The following is an 18634-nucleotide window of genomic DNA, read 5'->3' on the forward strand; positions in this document are numbered from 1 at the left end:
TAAGTCCAGATTTTTTGGGTGTGACATCTCCTGATTTTTAAACAAAAGCAATTAATATTAGATTTTCCTTAAACGTATGCAGGCCTAGCAAAACATGTCCGTAGGCTAACTTCAGCTCACAAGCCGCCTAGTTTGGAAGCTGATGAAACAGCATGCTGTGTTGACTCCATAGCACTTCTGCAGGTGACAAGGAAGCATCCTAATCATTTGTCTGGTGCTGCTTCTTCCTCCACCCAAGGCATCAAGACAGAAGACAGCTTGAACCATTCCCCCGGCCAGAGTGGATTCCTCAGCTACGGCTCCAGCTTCAGCACCCCACCCACTGGACAGAGCCCGTACACCTACCAGATGCACGGTCAGTGTGGCGCTGCGGCCCCTCCCTCAGGTATCGCCTGAGTTGGGTGTCCGGCCATTCATTCATTTATTTAAAAGGTGTACTGAGCACCTACTGTGTGGCAGGATCTATCTCAAGTAGCAGAGTTACAGCAGCGAACAAACTAGATGTGCGATCTGCCCTCTAGAGACTGATGATACACAAGGCAACAAATACACCAGCTCATTTGGGAGGATTTGAGTGCAGTGAAGCAAATAAGCATGGTGTTTGGATAGCGAGTGATGAGAAGTTGGGGGGTGGGGGGCCGGTCAAGAGGGGTGAGATACGTAACTTTAGATAGAGTCATCAGGGAAGGCTCTTTGAAGAGATGACATTGGACAGAGTCCCAAGGGGTGAGGCAGAGCCAGCCATGTGCAGACCTGGGGGAGGAGCATTCCAGGCAGAGGGAGCAGTTGGTGCAAAAGCTGAATAGAGGGAAATATCTTGAAGTTTCTGAAGCACAGACCAAAGGCCAGTGAGGCTGGAACCGTCAGGGAGATGGTGTAAGGAGAGCGTCCTGGGAGAGAGAGAGCAAGGCTGAATTGCACGGGGCCTTGAGGGCTGATTTAAAGTGTGATGGGACACTTGTAGACTCTGAGAAATGCTGGGTGGTGGGGATATGGGACAGGCAAATATAGGAGCTATTATTTCAGGCAGGAGGTTTGAGGCTTTGCAGCCCCATAGGGTAGCTTAGAAAGGGAAAACAGATTTCCAGTGTATAACTCCCACCTCATGTACTCTAAGAAGATGGCTCGCTGGACTCTCCTGTGCCCACCTTCACCCTTTTACCATCCGTGGGCCCCTTCTCTTCCCCATTGCTCCATTGGGAGCATCTTGGAGCTGATGCACGGAGCAGAGTGCCCATGGCAGTACCTTTGGGAATCCTCATCCTGGTATTTTTTTGCCTTCATGAAAGCTGATAAAAATGACCACCAAGGGCCTGAAAAGTAATATGCAAAACCGAAGGGGGAATGACAGGATGGTGGGCTAATGAGTGATTGTACTTTTCTTCTAAAAAACTATTTGCAAGTGTTGTCGCTTCACCTTTTTAGTTAAAGAAACAGTAAAAATGGATGTCAAGTGCAGCCTTTCAGGAGAAAAACACTGTGAAGGGGCGGCAAATGATCTTAGGGGCGTGTGAGGGAAAGGCTGTGACAGGCATCAGTGCCCAGCACTTGGAGTAGCTTCCGTGTAAAGGTCTGCGTCAGAGTTTGTGGGTGACACCATCAGCTAACGTTGACCACATGCTACCTGATGTTGCTAGATCATCTTATGTAATCTTCATGACACTCCGTTTTATGGGACAGAAGACTGAGACGTAGCGGGAATGACTGAGGTACAAATGCAATGGGAAATGGACTGAATCCAGTCTCTTCGGGGTCTGGTAGACTCCCAACCCCCATCCTCCCCAAAAGACCATGCTTTGTGTGATGCGCTATTCTACCTTGTCTTCCTCTGCTGCCACTTCTGTGATCCCCCAGTGGCCCTTCTGAGGCCCACTGCAGGTGATAAGAGGCTGGGGCCCATCTCCAACTGGGGAGTGAATTATGGCACCAATCCCGATAATAAAGACTTATGAAAACACTGAACTTGAACATGCATTTGGGTCAATCTCAAGCCAGTTTTTTTTCAGCTCTGCCAATAGAAACAGAACTTACTGCCTCAGGGCTTCTAAAGCTACAGAGGTAGAAATGCAAACATAGTCCACCCTCCCCCATCACACACCCTCTCCCTGCCCCGCTGTGTAATAAGTAACTTAAATTAGGTAGGAGTGGCTCCCCATCCATTTATCCATTCATTCTGTATTATTGAGCACCAGCTGTATGCCTGGCACTTTTTTAGGTACTGGAGGCACAGCAGTCCACACAGTTCCCTTTTGGGGAGATGGACGATAATCAATTAACAAATAAATAGATGGTTACAGATTTTGATAAAGCTCCTGAGAGACAAAAACAGGGCAGTGTGATGGGCAGTGATGAGGAGGATGGTGGTGGACATGACCCAGGTGGCTACGGAGACCTGAGTGATGAAAAGGACATGTGAGCAGCTGGAGACAGTATGATCCAGGCAGAGGAAACAGCAAGAGCAAAGGCCCTGAGGCAGGACAAGGCTCACAGTGTCCAAGCACTCAAAAGGAGACTCATGAGCCTGGGTGGAGTGAGTGGGGAGATGACACTGGAAAGTGAAGCAGGAGCCCTCCTTGGCCCAGGAGATGCAGAATAATATTATTTCTTCTCTGGTCCTTAAAGCAACCATGGGAGGTGGACACCATCAGCTCTGCTTTACACATGATGAAAATGAGGCTCAGAGAGGGGAAGCGACTTGCCCAAGATCACAGAGCCAATAAGTATTCAGAGCTGGGATTCCGACTGGGGTTTCTAGAATTCCAGAGCCTGCACTGATCCTCCTCGTGCGAGTTCCTGGATCTTTTCAGGACTCCTAAGATCTGCGTGTGTCCCACTCCCCTTAATCCTCCCAAGAGCCCTATGACATAGGTTCTATTATTATCCCCATCTTACAGGTGGAGACACTGAGGCACAAAGTGGTAAAGTAAGTTGGCCCAGGTCACATGGCTATGATAGTGGGATTTGAAGCCAGGCAGTTGCACTCCCGAGCCTAGGAACATAACTGCCACACCATCATGCCCTCCAACTCTTCTAGATCCTTCTAGAAGATGATTCTTCATGGCTGAGCCCTGGCCTAGACCCCACCCCCCACCTCAATCCTTGCCAGCCCCTCACAAATGGAAAAACATCTCTTGCTCTGTCTCCCGCCCGCACCACCATGAGAATAATCCAGGTTATTTTCTTATCTTCCGTACGGCCAAGGTGCCAGAGGGCCAAGGCAGCAGCTGGACTTTGTCCCAATTAAGTGCCTTCAGCCTGATGCTAATGGCTGTAAACTGCTCTTGAGACAGCCCAGGCATTCTGCAAGCTTGACATATTCCTCCTTAAGTATTTTTTTTTTTCAAACGCAAACACACAGAACACTCTCACACCATGCCCATGTGCTTCCTATTAACGTTTTTTTCAAGTTGCTCCAGAGGAGAAATAAACTCTCAAACTACTACGTGCGCATTTCAGAATAGAAGGCGGTGGTCGAGCTTGGTGTTTCAGATGAAGAAGGGAATGAACAGGGAGACGGAGATGGACTGAGTTTGAGGCCTGAACACACTGACTTGGCATGAAATTGGCTCATGTTTAGAAGCTGAAATGGGTCTTTTCCTGTCTCAGAATTAAAACTATAATTATGTAGAAGCGAAAGAACCTAAGTAGGGACCACCCCGTCATTTTACAGATGAGTAAACTGAGGACTGGCTTGTGTACGGTCACAGAGCAAGCACCAGATAAGCTGGACACCTCCTCCTAGGTCTTATACCAAATCTCATAAACTTCCAGAAACTTCCGCAGAGCCGTCGCCCCGCAACGCCCTGGTTTGAGATCTGTATCTGTTGGGATAACGTTTCCTCTTTACTGAATGTACAATAAACGTAAAAGGGAAAAAAGTTCATAGTGCTCGTTCAGCCTTTGCATAATTGTTTATTTTCTTTTTTCAAGTTCACCCAGGGGTTTTTATAGCCGAAATGTATTTCTTATGGGTTTGATTTTTGTTGTTGTTGTTTCTTTTTGGGTTCTCCTGTGAAAACACTGCTGTTCACAGAAATGACCACAAAGATTAAAAAGAGAAGGAAAAAAAAAAAAACACCCTTGAGAGTGTGTTGTAAGAACTTGCTGGAGGTTAGGAGCTCAGGACCTGGGCGGCAGTCAGTTGCGGCCATGTCCCACCCACCATGGCATGACTCGGGGGAGATGCTCGACTTCTCTGTGCCTCAGTTTCCTCACCTGTAGAACTGGCATCATAGCAAGAGAGAGGACCTCATGGGGCTGTCAGAGGGACTTGTGGAATGATGATTGGGCACATCAGATGAGGCCAGAAAGGCTGGGTGTTCCTTTTATTATTCCTATTATTCCTTTCGTAACATGGTAGTTCAAAGCAGTAACTCGGACGTCAGACTGAGCCAACGTCCCAGTTCTACAATGTACCAGCATGCGACACTGCGCCTAAGTTACTTCTTAGTACCTCAGTCTTCTCCTCTGTAAAGTGGGGGTGCTAATAGTACCTAGGCCGGGAGTGTTGCGATAATTAAATGAGGTAATGTATGTGAAGTAGTAAGAACAGTGCCTGGCACCAACTAAGTGCTCTACAGTAGTTAGTATTAGTATTATTAGTATCCTAATTTCAGATTTGATGGTCTGCGTTCTTCCCAAATTCATTTCTCTTTCCCGAACTCTCAGCTTTGAGTGGCCGTGGCCAGAGAAAAGAGGTATACATATCTGAGACCGCTGAGCCATCACGTCAGCATAAACTCCCCATTTTAGACTTAACAACAGTGAGAGCCCTCTTCAATGGAAGTTCCTTTTGTATTTACCAAAGGCCAGGGAACGTGAATGCTGACGCTCAGAACCCAACATGGCCAATCAGAAACAACGTGGAAATAACATCATTCAGGATGTGTGGCAAAACTTAGTCCAGCAAAAGGGTTTATAAGCCAATGACCTCAGCCCAAGACCTCCAAGGCCAGTCTGTGTCAGATTTATGACATCTTGTACCACCTCTGGCACCAGAGCTCCGTCCATGACTTTGGACATGTCACTGAACTTGCATGATCTGTTGTACGGCTCCGGTGCCCATAAATGCTCATTGAAAAAATAAAGAGATCAGAGAAGGTCATGGTCAAATACATCTAATACATTTGGTAAATAGTGTGTAGCACAATAGCATGTCTTTGTTGCAGGACTTTCTGAGTCTTTGCAGACTGATGTGCCTTGTGACGCTCCAAGTATAGAATTCAGTAGTCCGTTTTCCCAGGTAGATTTCAACAGGGACCCTCTCCCCAAACGAATGTGCTGTGCTCACTGGGAAGCCCTGGGTGGAATGATCTGTAAGCTCCTCCCTGTGTTAAAATTCTTTGATTCTCTTTTTTTTTCATGATGCACTTGTATGTATCCCCTTTTTTTCCTGTATTTTATTTCATTTATTTTTTGACGAGATATAATTCACACGCCATAGAATTCGCCCTTTTAAAACATACAAGTCAGTGGTTTTACTATATTTACAAAAGTTGAGCAACCGTCATTACTGTCTAATTCCACAACGTTTTCATCACCCCACAAAGAAACCCCAAGCCCGTCCGCCATCACTCCCCACTTCCCCTCCCCCGATATATTTCCTTTTTGTAATAAGAAAAAAAAAGATACATTTAAAGTTAGCCTTTTATATTAATTTTTTGAGCAGGGTTATATATTTACCTAGTTTAAACGCCTACAGAAACCTCTCCCCCACCCTCATCCCCCATCCACCAACTTACCAAACCCCTGGAGGTTAACCACTTGAAGTAGGTTCTGTGGACCCATCCAGAATTTCCTTTTGCGAAGAGAAGCACACATCACCACAGTCTATTATACTGCATATTTCTATCGCAAGAATTAACTCATATGTGAGTCATAAATAAGGAAATGATGCCAGTGTAATTCCAAAGGTACATTGGTTCATTTGCTTTTAAGATTTTCTCCTTATCACTGGTTTTAAGCAATTTAATTTTGATGTGCCTTGGTGTAGCCTTCTTCATGATTCTAGTGCTTTGGGTTCGTGTAATGTCTTAGATCTGTGAGTTTATAGTTTTCATCAAATTTGGGAAAATTTCAGCCATTATTTCTTTAAATATCCCGCCCCCCACCCCCACCCCATGTCCGTGTCTTCAAGTTCACTACTCCTTTCTTCTGCAGTATCTGATCTGCTGCTAATTACACTCTGGGCATCTTTCATTTCATACATAGTTTTGATTTCTAGTTTGATTTGAGTGTTTTTATTTTTATTTTTATTTTTTTTTTCAGCTGAGCCATCCTGCCACCTGTTGGCAGCTCAGAGGCTGCTCAGCTCGGGCTGACTCGAACCACTGTTGCTCAGAGCTCAAACTCTTGAGCGAGCTCTTAACCAACTGAGCCACTCAGCCGGCCCTGATTTGAGTGTTTTTAAAATACCATCCATCTCTGTATTTAACGTGTCCAATCTTTGCACTGGCGCCTTGAACAGACAGAATACAGTGACATTAACTGTTTTAATGTGTTTGTCTACTAACTGTGTCATCTGTGTCATTGCTGGGTTAGTTTTCATTGGTTTTCTTCCTTGTTATAGGTCATATTTCCTGCTTCTTTGCATGCCTGATAAGTTTTTACTGGATGCAAGACATTGTGAATTTTACCTTGTCGGGTGCTGGACATTTTTATATTCCTGTGAATATTCTTGAGCATTGTTCTGGGATACAGTTAAGTTGCGTGAAAATAGTTTGAGTCTTTCAACTCTTAAAGTTTTGTTAGGGAGTACCAAGCAGCGTTTGGTCTAGGGTTCTCTTGACCTAACAAATATTTCCCACTACTGAGGCAAGGCTTTCTGAGTATTCCTCCCAATGCCTCATAAATTATGAGGTTTTCCACTCTGGCTGGTGGGAATAGGAACTCTTCCCAACCCTATTATGAGCATTTAGGACTGTTCCTTCTAATATTTTCAGGCTGTTCTCTCCCAGCCTTGAGTCATTTCCACACAGGTATGTGCTGAACATACTTAGGTGGACACCCAAGGGAAATGTCTGCAAATCACCAGCGTCCTCTCTCAGTGAAACTCCCTGTATTCTGGTCCTCTGCTCAGCTAATCCTCACCACTTTGACTTCCCTAGACTTGCAGCTCTGTCTCCTCAACTCAGACCCTTGGGCACCAGCTGGGTCCCCTCCCTAGAAACTCTCCACACGGGGCCAGTCATACGGCTCAGCACTCATTTCCCCGCTCTCGACCATCACTGTCTTTCATTATCTGATGCCCAAAGTCTTGGAGCTCTAGTTTTTACACTGTTTCGTGTAGGAGGGAAAATCCAGTCCCTGGGATTCAGTCTCAGCCAGAAGTGGAAATACTGCTGGTTCATTTGCATTTTTTTTCAGCACATTCAATAACAGCAGCTGAATGCAAAATACGTAACACAGGTAAAGGCAACCAGGCTTGTAGGAATACCTTTTTGTCCCCAGTGCCCCTTGTCCTTCCTCTGACCTCCGTGTGGCCACCTGCTTTGTATTTGAAAAACTTATTTTGCAGTTCTCCGAGTCTTTGTGCATTTTACCCTTGTTTCCATAATTTAGTACCTCCATCATCCTTACACTCCCCTGCCATCAAGATACCTTTACCTGCTTTTTTTTTTAAAAAAAAGCAACATCCTTTGTTTAAAGTAACACTTCATTGTATATTTCTTATTCACTTATTTATTTTTTTACTGTGCTATTATTTTTATTAGGATTGTAACTGCTTTTGTTAATGATCTGGTCACAAACTTGCATGGCTTTTGAGCAGTCCGCCCAACTCTACCTTTTCTCATTATTTTAGTGCCAAGTTTTGCACAACACATGGCGTTTCAAGAAGACATTATCACATTACGTCAGAAATATTTGTGTATATTCTTATCTTCGTAGGTCACATACTATCCACACCCTTCTGCCCTTGGCTTTCTTCATTCAGCTATATACTTTGGAGAACTTTCTAAGTCGGTCTATAGAAAGAGCTTCCTCATTCTTTTCACAGGTGCCTCGTACTCCATTGAATGATGTGCTATCAATGATTTAACCAATTCCTTGTTGTGGGTGTTTCTAGTCTTTTGCAATTACCAATATGGCTGTGAATAACTCTATCTGTATATCATTTTGTTTTTCCACAAGTATATCTGACGGGCAAGTTTCCAGAAGTAGAATTCAGGGTCAAGGGAAAAATCCATATTTAAATTTGGTAGATATCTCCAAGTTACCCTCCATAGGGAGTCTACTAATTTTAACACCCACCAGCAGTGTCTGAGAGTGCCTGTATCACCAACCCAGCGTCATCTATAATAATTATTGGGGTTTTTGCCAGTGTAATGTATGAAAACGGCATCTCAGTGTAATGCTAATTTGCAAGTGTGTTATAAAGTTGATCATCTTTTCAGATCTTTAACCAATTTGTGTTCCCTTTTCTGTGAACTAAGAGATTAGGCTCGAAAAAACTATGCCAAAGAAAAGTGATAATTTACTAGGCATACTAATGTTTAAACATATTATAAAGCTTCAATAATCAAAACAGCGTGGCTCTGGTATATGAATAGACTGATTGACTAATAGGAAAGAACTAATATGGTCTGGAAGGAGACAAAACATATCAGGGAATTTAGCACATGGAACAGATGGCATCTTAAGTCAGTGGGAGAAGATGGAACATTCAATGAACAGAGTTGGAGTAACTGGTTAGCCATCTGGCGGGGGAAACCACTCCTATTACTTCATATCAGAAAAAATCCAAATGGGTCAACAGTTTAAATGTCCAAAGTAAAACCATAGAAGTACTAGAAAGAGAATTAGCAAAACTTTTATAAGCTTGGAGTAGAAAAAGCTTTTTTTTTCCAACCACAACTCAGAAATCCAGACACCATCAATTAAAAGGTTGATAAGTTTGACTATGAATGTTTGTTTGTTTTTGTATTTTTGTTTTTGTTTTTGCATGGCAAAGAACACCAGAAGTAAAGTCAGAACAATACAAACAAACAAACAACACACAAAAAAACAAATGGCAAACTGGAAAGAAATATTTACATCTCAAAACAGAAACAAATGGTTACTATTTTTCAAAGGATTCTGCAGTTCTATGGATTGAACCTTCTCTGGGATGTGATTCTTCGAAATAAAAGAGAGAAATGAGGAGGTGTGAGGTTGCAGGGAATGGGGGTCCTGTGTAGAGAGCACAGGCCATCGGGGTGGGCGGGCGGGTGTCACTCAGTTTCAGCTCATTGCTGCCACACTAGAATGGGACTCCAAAGAAGCCAGATCGTACCATCTTTCAAGGAAGTCCTCAAAACTCTATTTTAACGTAAAATCTCATTCTTTTTACAATATGGGCAACTGATTGAAACACTCTCTTTAAAATACCTCGTAAAGCAGATGAACATGGATAAGGCTGGTCTTTCTGCCAGTCTGGCCATCCAGTTCCATCGCTTTTCTTAACCGCAGGTCATGAGGCCAGGACTGGCAGGACAAAATGACAAGCCAAGTGGTGACTTGGGAAGCCAGAAAGATCTCTCTTTGTGGTTCCCGCCTCTGGCTTATTTCATCAGTGAGCGGCGTCCCAGAGGCCATGAGCAGTGGGCATGGCTATCGCTGAGCTGGAACCCACTGGCCTCCTGGTGAAGTAGAGTTGTTTCCCCCATTTCTTCTTGGCAGCCGTAATGTTCAGGCTGTTCTGGCCCAGCCAGTTCTGAGCAGGCTAAGTCTGTCTCGTCTCACTATGTCGGTCAAGACAGGAGCCAGGCTTGGCATCCTGCGAGTTCCTGGACTGAGGTCAGGCTTCCTGGTGTGAATCAGCAAGTCTTCTGCACACGGTGACGTGGGTGAGGTTTTCCGATACATATCAGCGCTCTGGTGCCATGCAACTCTTCCACCCTGGTTGTCACCTTCTTGTCACCATGCGTGTTGGCAGCCTTGCTGCCTCCTGTTTGAGCTGAAGTCTTCTAGATTTAGGACAGAGAGAGGCGAAATGGATGGCCTTTTCCCCTAGTTGTATAACAAGTGTGATTGAGACGCCCCCTTCCCAATCTCCACTGGAGATGACCAGTGGACACAGCTGGAGAGATTGAGAGTTAGTGTGAAGGGAGTTTAGGGAACAGCAGTTCAGTAAGGCATCACCTTTCTGTGACGATGGAAATGTTCCCTAGCTGTGCTGTCCAATATGTTAGCCACTAGCCGTGTGTGGCTATTGAGCAGTGAAATGTGGCTAGTGCCATGGAGAAACTGAATGTTTTATTTTGTATAATTCTAAGTAATTATAACTTAAACATAAATGTGGCTAGCGGCTACAGTTTTGGGCAGCACAACCCTCAGGAATGCTTAAAAGCCAACTTCTAACCCAGTTACTGCTTGGGCGGGGAGAGGATAATTAATAGGTGTTATGGACTGAGTGTTTGTGTCCCCCCTAAAATTCACATGGTGAAGTCCTAACCCCCAATGTGATGGTATTTGGGGGAGGTGATTAGGGTTAGATGTGGTCATGAGGGTGGGGCCCCCTGAATGGGATCGGTGTCCTTGTAAAAGAGGAAGGAAGTGATCGCCTCTCATCGCGCCCACGTGCGGACACAGCTAGATGGCGGCCATCTCTAGAAAGCCCCTTTACTATCTTGAAATTTAATTTACGTATAATTTAACCTTCTTATACATAGTTCTAAAAGTCAAGGTCTTTCCTAGATTCAAGACCACCCCATCCTTGGTCCTCCCTTCCTCCAGCCCTTTAGGTCTGCCACGACGGAGCCAGTAATCACAGAACTTGCCTCTAACAACACCGACCAGGTCCCAAGGACTCCTTTTAGAAAATTCTAGAACCATCCCAACTTACCTTTCGCTCCCAAAGGAACAAAGACCCAGAGAGGGGCTTTGATATTGTTGCTCTGGTGTTGTTTTCGTTTTTATTTCTCACATGTCAATGAAATAAGAACTGAGCCCACCCCAAGGTATGTGTCTGCAAAATTTGTTTGAAAAAGTCGCACAGCAACTCTCCCTGATAATTGGGGTTTGTTGGGGTTGGGGGGGGGGAAGAGTGGGGGGAAAAAGAAAACAACAGTGAATCAAAAACTACAGACACAAAAATGGAGTCTATAGGTACAAGTCTGAGTACAAAGTACCTATGGAGGTACCAGTCCCGCCAGGGTAAGTCTTTGGAGATAAAAGTGGAGAGCTGTCTGCTCCCTGCCTGGGGCCTTTGGTGGCCTTCTGCTCAGGAATTGAAAGGGATAATTAAGGGTGGGCAGTAGGGGAGGGAGGAAACAGCCTCCGGCAGGGAGCCATTTATTAAGAGAGAGAGAGAGTGAGAGAGAGAGAGAGAGGGGGACCCAAAATCTGTCTTCACTCAGAGAGAAGCCATAGACAGGCTCTGGGATACATAATTTGCACCTGTAGAGCAAATCTCAATTTTTTTCTGCTCTTAAAGTTTCAGTTGGTAAAGGGGAAAAGGGGGATTTTCTGGGAATTTCTGATTCTCACGTAGAAGGGAGCTCTCCACCCACATTTTTTCACATTCAAGAGTGTCCACATGCCCCAGGGACAGTCTGCCAGACCCTAGCCCCCACCTTTGTATACTGCTTTTTAATTCTTTATGTATTTCTTTTAAATCACATAACTAATATCATTGTGCATCCCTCTGTAGCTTCTTTATGAACGTGTATATGCATTTTTCCTCCCACGACTGGAAAAAAAAATTTTTTTTTTAACAATTGATATCTTGCTGTGCATCTTGTTTTTAAAATTGCCTTTTCTGTTTTTCACTAAAGAACGTATCTTTGGAGATCTTTCAAATTCAGCTCAAATAAACCCCCCTTATTTATTTTCTGGTTCCTAGTCCATAGAGAAAGCCAACCCCTGGGTTTGAATCCCAGCATCACCACTTCCTGGCTGTGTGACATTAGGCAAATCACATCTCAGAGACTTGATTTTCTCATCTGTGAAATGGGTCCAGAGGAGTAACTGACCTCACAAGCTGCTGTGGAGCTGAATGCCAGAGCCTTAGGGACAGTGCCTGGAACGGGACCCTTCATTAGTGTTGGCTGTTATTCTTCTTATGGATACAGCACGGTATTTAGCCATTCCCCCTTTGGATGGGCAATTAGACTGTTTTGAACACCTCACTGTGTTTACCTCCTATTATACCTTTTCTGCTGCAGAGTAGAGGTTGCTACCCGAAGTATTGGCTGCTGCGCTGGAACCTTGGTTGTCCTGCTCTTTTGTACCAGGATCTCCATCTGTGTGTGTGTGTTATTTGTCTCAGCCAGGGCCCCCTTCCAACTCCTGCGGCAAGCCTCACCAGGTCTCACCAGACCGTCTGTCTCTTCCCTTCCAGCCCTAAATCGCCATCTCCAAGAACTGGTTGCTCAGAAGGACTGTGTGCAACCCCCAAAACCGTAGCCTGAGGCCATCCCAGCTGCTCCTACCTTTGAGCCCCAATCAGCTGCCTGACCTTTAAATGCTCCAGGTTTCTCTGACTGGTCTCATGACAGACCCCTGGAACCAAAATAGGGATGTGGCTAAAAAGATGCACAGGAGGGCTCTACCTTGGAGAAGAGGTGACATTTGTGACCTCGGGGGCCCAGATGCTTAGGATTTGCTGTTGCTGAGGCTTTGACTTCTCTCATGCCTTGTGACCGGCCGCAGGGTCATTAATCATGTGGACATTTGATATGGCACGTTAGAATGGCTGGCCGACGGCCCTGGCCTGGAAGGTTAGGGCAGGTTCTTAAGGGGACGGTTCGTAGGCTCATCCTCTGGTGTTTGCTCGGCGTGGGGCAATAGGGGGGATAACACACCCTGTCCCTGGGACTCAGCTTTCCCCTCTGTAAAATGAGAGAGTCAGACTAGAAATCGGTGACTTTCAAGCTCATGTGATCACAGTCCACACTAAGAAAGACATTCTGCATCAGAGCTGGTACACGCTTCACGGGCGGACATTTGCGTGCACGACTAGTTACAAAGGTTCTACAAAAACAACGATCGCTCTTACTATATGTTTTTTTGTGCCATGTTTGGCTGTTTCCTCCCTTTTAATGACATATGTTAAATGTACTAAAATGAAGTTTCTGGCTTGCTTTGGTTCTTAGAATGAAATGTAAATGATTAGGTTAAAATTAAGAAAAAAGACATTGATTTGTATTTAATGCTGCTGCCGTTGGAGTGACCATATAACATTGTCCAAACCTAGACATATTTTTAGTATGAAAGGGAGCACCGCTAATAATGATGCCCGAACAGCGTAATCGGGGGTGGCTGTGGGTGCACAGGACAACAGGACACCCTAGCGATGGAGAGTGCATAGAATCTTGTAGGAATCATGCTTGAATGATGATTTTGAGGCGGGCGTGGGTCCTGGTCTGCCCCTAACTGCTGTGTGACTTTGGACGGATCAGTGGATCAGTGCGCCTCTCTGGCTTTTCGTGTTCTCCGTAGTCATGCCACATGCCAGCTACCCCCCGGGCTCTTCTGCAAGTTACAAAACCCAGAGGGAAAGAGGTTTCCCTCTCCCAGATCCAGTTTCAGGAATCCCAGAGAAAATTCCTGATTGGCTCTTAACCCAGTCCCTGTGGTCAGGGATTGTGATTGAGCCCACCCGGGTCACATGCCCACGAAATGGGGATACATGGTGGGTAGACCAAAGCGGTAGATGGCTAATATTTAGTCCCTTCTGTCTACCCGTGAGCTGATGAGTGGAGACGGCGTTTCCAGGTAAGAGGAGCCATTTCTAAGTCTTATTAATTGAATCTCTATAAAACATTCTCAATATATAGAGTTGCTGTGAAGAAATTGAAGAGAGATGGGGATTCACACCTGAACTTTGGGAAAATATTCTTGTCCTTTATATAGGTTCCAGACGTTTAATAGACAGGGTAGGTGTTTCAGTTACTATAAATAGCACTAACTGGGAGTGCTGCTGACTTTGGTCTCAAGAAGCAGAGCCAAGAGTGGTCAAGTTGAGTGTATGACCTCTGGAGCCCAACTGCCAAGGTCTAGACTCCAGCTGTGCCCTTTCGAAGCTGTGTGACTTTGGTCAAGTTACTTAGCCTTTCTGGGCCTCAGCTTATTCAACTAAAAGAACAGCAGTTGTCCCTACCCTTAGGATTCTTATAAAGATGAAAGGAGCTAGCATTCATGAATTACATAGCATAGTGCCTGGCATGTAGTATGTGCTTGATAAACATAGGCCATTGTGTTTGAGAAATTCTGTGATACTTTTTGGAGAAGTTGTCTATGATGTTCATTGTGATTCAAGTCCATGGAGTATTTTTGGTCACTCAGGAGCAAAGAAATAAAGGCCAAGAAAAAGCAAACGTTAAAACCTACTAGAGATAACCCAAGATTCCAGAATTCTACTTCTAGAAGGGATGGGAGGGATCATCTAGGTCATGGGTCAGCAAACTTTTCCTGAAAAGGGCCACGTAGGGACTATTTTAGGCTTCGCAGGTCATGCAGTTTCCATCACAACTACTCAATGTTGCCATTGCACTGTGAATGCTGCTGTAGGTAGCACATACACACCTGGCATGGCTGTGCTCCAGGAAAACTTCATTTACACAACCAATTAGCCATCTCACAGGCCATAGGTTGCCAACTCCTGATATGGGTTGATTTAGGTCAACCCATTCCTAGGCCTGGGTGAGTTGCTGTGGCGCCACTAGTGCTATTCCCTACTTTGACCCAAAATGACCCAGAGTATCAGGATTGTATTTCTTGCCCGTCCTGTTGCTGGGCGGGGGTGTGGGAGAGAGGTAACTGATTAATTCTGGCCAATGAGTTGAGGATGAAAATGACCATGTCACCTCCAGTCTAGGGCATTCTACAGCCAACATGAGACCCTCCAAGAGCTCTTTTCTCTCTGACAGTGTTTAAATGGGGGGGGGTGAGGGGGGAAAGAGGGGTGCTTCTTTAATGGGTGCCCCTGAGTGACTCCAATTTGCAGAGTCCCGTGCTGACCTTCAGTGGACATATAGCATGAAAAGGAAATCAACTTTGATTGTATTTAAGCCACTGAAATATTGGGGATGTTTCTCACCACAGCATACTGTAACCTCTCCTGGCTGATTTATTGGCGCAGAGATTTTTTTACGTGGCGCAAGAAATTGGCAATAAAAATCATTGGTCCACATAGTGAGGAAGGCATGCCTTTTTTTTCTGTATCAGGCTCTCTGATTCAATAACAAAGCAAGTAGGGAAGTCTCTATTTTATACTAGTATGTCTTTAACGCCTCCTAATCCCTGCAAATATTTATTTTTAACACACTGAAAGGGAAAACCCAGGTTTAGGGTCTTTAGTAGGCAACAGTATTTAGCTAGAACTATGCACATTTGCTTCCTACGTATTTTTTATTTTTATTATTGATGGCAAGTGGTATTGATTTTCTCTTTACAATAGTGGTATAAATTCTTCTCAGACACATTTAAGTGAAAACAAGGAGTGATTTTATGGATATTGTGTCTTAGGAAAAAGCTAAGTTTTACAAAACTGCGCGTCAATCTAAAGTAGATTTAAGGGCGTTATTAAGTAAAATAATAGTACAACTTGTCTGAAGATATGGGAAAAGCATAAAGGGGTGAGGAGATGCATAAAGCCTGGGAACACGAATCTAGTTAGCCATCTTCCTTGCACAGGTGTGAAAGTGGAGGCTCAGAGAGGGGACAGGCTCTGCCTGGGGTGACCCACCTTCCCAGTGGCAGGGCGAGGAGTCATTTCTGAATTTTGCAGTTCAGAGGCCAGGCTGTCCTTGTGCCCATGGCCCTGTGCCCGCCAAACTTGGAAAGAAAAGTGATAAATGCCAGCCGGTCAACAAGATCACCTGTGTTTGTTTCCTAGGGCTGCCATAACAAGGTGCCACACACCGAGTGGGTTAAAAGAATATAAATATATTGTCTCACAGTTCTGGAGGCTAGAAGTTTGAGATCAAGGTGTTGGCAGGGTTGGTTCCTTCTGGAGGCTCCAAGGGAGAACCTGTTCCCTGCCTCTCTCCCAGCTCCTGGTGGCTTCTGGCAACCCTTGGCATTCTAATTTCTACCTTAGCCTTTACGTGATATGCTCCCTATGTGCCTGTGCCCACATTTCCCTCTTTTAAGGACACCAGTCACTGGATTAGGTCCCACCCTAATGCAGTATGACCTCATCTTAACTTGATGACATCTGAAAAAGCCCCTATCTCTCAATCAGGCCACATTCACAGGTACCAGGGCTTAAGAGTTTAGCATTACCTTTTGGGGGGGACACAATTCAACCCACAGCCTCACCCACTGAGGGTGCCTGCCTGAGCAGCAAGCGGCTTGGGACTGAGCACCGGGCTCTGTCCCTGAGATAGCTGGGCTTTGCAAAAATTGGAACCACCCAAGTGAGAGAGGTCGGTCAAGGCCCCCAGCTGGCTTGCATTAGTCTCAGTCTAAGACTGTGGCGGCAGCGGCGGTCCAGACCCCGGCAAGTTCACCAAGGAGAGGCCGCCGCCAGCAAAGGTCAGGGCGCACTCTTTACAGTATAAATATAACCCCCTTCCCGGCCACTGCCCCCCCACCCCACCCCCCAGCCGCACAATATCTCTTTCAAAGATCTCAAAACACCGAAGCAGACCGTACCAAATTGACTTTATTGTTTTAAAACTGGCCCCTTCTGTCCGCCACCGCTGCTACCCCCCTCGCCATGGGGGAAAAAATTCGTCATAGATGTGTCTCCAGAGTGTACCTCTGTTCTCTTCTCTCTGATGGCAGCACAGAACCCTGAGGCGGTGACGCTGAGTGTGTCCTAATAGCCAGCATTTGTTTGACAAACCCTGAGTGACCGCCAGCCTCATCGTGGCCACCAGGAATCAATGGCCAATTTAGCGACAGGTGCTGAATAATCATAAAAATAGCTAACATCAGAAAAATGGGATGAGGGCTTCCGGGGCCAGGTGTCAGCTGAGCACTTGGTCTGCGTTCACTCCTTCCGTCCTCATGTAAGCAGGTGCATTGCCATTTGACAGGAGAAAACTGAGGCTCTGAGGAAGGAAGTCGCAAAGCTGGGAAGTGACATAACCAGGTTTAGGGCTGGGACTAAGGTGAGGCAAAAAAGGCATTCTCCGGGGTGCAAAATGCAAGGGGTGCCAGAAACACAGATCAGAAACTCAGATCAATATTTTCATGCAATATTTAAAATAAAGTCAATGCAAACAAAAAAAAAACCCTGAGGAACAAAGTATCAAAATTGTAAATGAAGATAGACTGTTGGTGTTTGTTTTACAGCCTAGCATGATGGTGCAAGGGGAACAGCCATTTGCAAACACCCCATGGTTTTGGAACAAACGGCCATTGGGAAGCTGCCAGGTGGGTCTGTGGCGATGTGCAAACAGGTTTGGCCACATGGGGCTTTGTATACAGTCATGCTTTTTGATTGTAGGGTGTTTAATAACTTTTTCCACTTGGTTGAAAATATGGGAGGATATTTTGGTAAATGCATATAGGAGCGTGCATTTTTCCTTTTGCCTCGGGCTTGGCGCCAACCAGGAATCTCCTCCAGGCAGCTTGAGCCAGAAGTCCTGGTCTTTCATTGTTCCCTTCTGGTAGGTTCTGCAACTTTGCACACGCAACGTCGTGTCCTCCTCACAGCCAAGTGTGGGGGTTCAGAACATGGCCTCTGAACCCAGACTGCCCGAGTTCAAACCCTCCGCTCTCCCATTTAATAGCTGTGTGACAAACAGCTTTACTTTTCTGGGCCTCAGTTTCCACATTTCTCAGGGTCGGATCATAGGTGTCTCCACCTCAGCAGTCATGTTGTAAGACTGTCATGAGGGTTAAATGAGTCAGTGCGTGTAAGACACTGAGACTAGAGCATGGCACAGAGGAAATACCGTGTGTTCATGGATATTATTATAACTATTATTGATGAGTATTATTTTCTTTTTAAATTGGGGAATTGGGGGAGGGGAACAGCGCTGGGGAATCTGGGGAAGGGGAACAGACAAGCTGCTGTCCTTTTGTTCTTCAATCTAGTTGTGGAGGACGCCGCTTCACTGGCCCATGTTGGTATTATCATTGTGCTTTTCCTGTGTGAGGCATATCGGTCCCCGGCCGCTCACAGCAGCTCACAAAAGCTCATGCCAGCTGCCGGACAGCCCCACTGCAGCCTACGCCGTTGCCGGCAGCTAACGGCAGCCCAGCTCCAGGTCGAGCTGTTGTTCACCATCTTAGCTGTAGAGAGCACAGCATCACTGACCCTCATGTGGGATCCAAACCGGGGCCCTGCTGCTCAGAGCTGGCGTCCCAAGCCGACTCTTACCCAACGCGCCACTCGGCCGGCCCCTGTATTACATTGTTTGCACAGTTCACACATGCCCGTCCCACAGCCACCCATAACTCTTCCCCCAGAAGCAGCACCTTTTACCAGTTTCTTGGGGGTCCTTCCAGTGGTAGCCTGTGCAAGTCACATCCAACACTTTTTATACAGATGGTGAAAACCCAACCCTAAGCCTTCCAGGACTCGTCGCCTCTCAGCCGCTGCTCACACCTGCTCTGGTCTGCTCTTTCCATCACCAAGTTGCAGTGTCAGGCTCTGGCTTCTGTCAGAGAGAACTGGGCCAGCCGAGAAAGCTGCTGGTGAATTTCATTGGATAAACATCTGAGGCCCTGTTGGCCTCAGGGGGAGGGTGTGTGGGAT

At 45.7% G+C, this 18634-nt stretch overlaps 1 protein-coding gene across 1 annotated transcript in view; it reads left to right on the plus strand.

The window, feature by feature from the left end:
- LOC109379989 (eyes absent homolog 2-like) overlaps window positions 1-420 on the plus strand; it is a 111443-nt gene extending 111023 nt beyond the window's left edge. Inside the window, exon 5 of the mRNA XM_019637109.1 lies at window positions 239-420. Coding sequence (XP_019492654.1) covers window positions 239-396 — 158 coding nt within the window. The 3' untranslated portion in view covers window positions 397-420. The remainder of the gene's footprint in view (window positions 1-238) is intronic.
- The last annotated feature ends 18214 nt before the right edge of the window (window positions 421-18634 follow it).

This window comes from Hipposideros armiger, unplaced genomic scaffold, assembly GCF_001890085.2.
Source record: "Hipposideros armiger isolate ML-2016 unplaced genomic scaffold, ASM189008v1 scaffold_31, whole genome shotgun sequence".
NCBI lineage: Eukaryota > Metazoa > Chordata > Mammalia > Chiroptera > Hipposideridae > Hipposideros > Hipposideros armiger.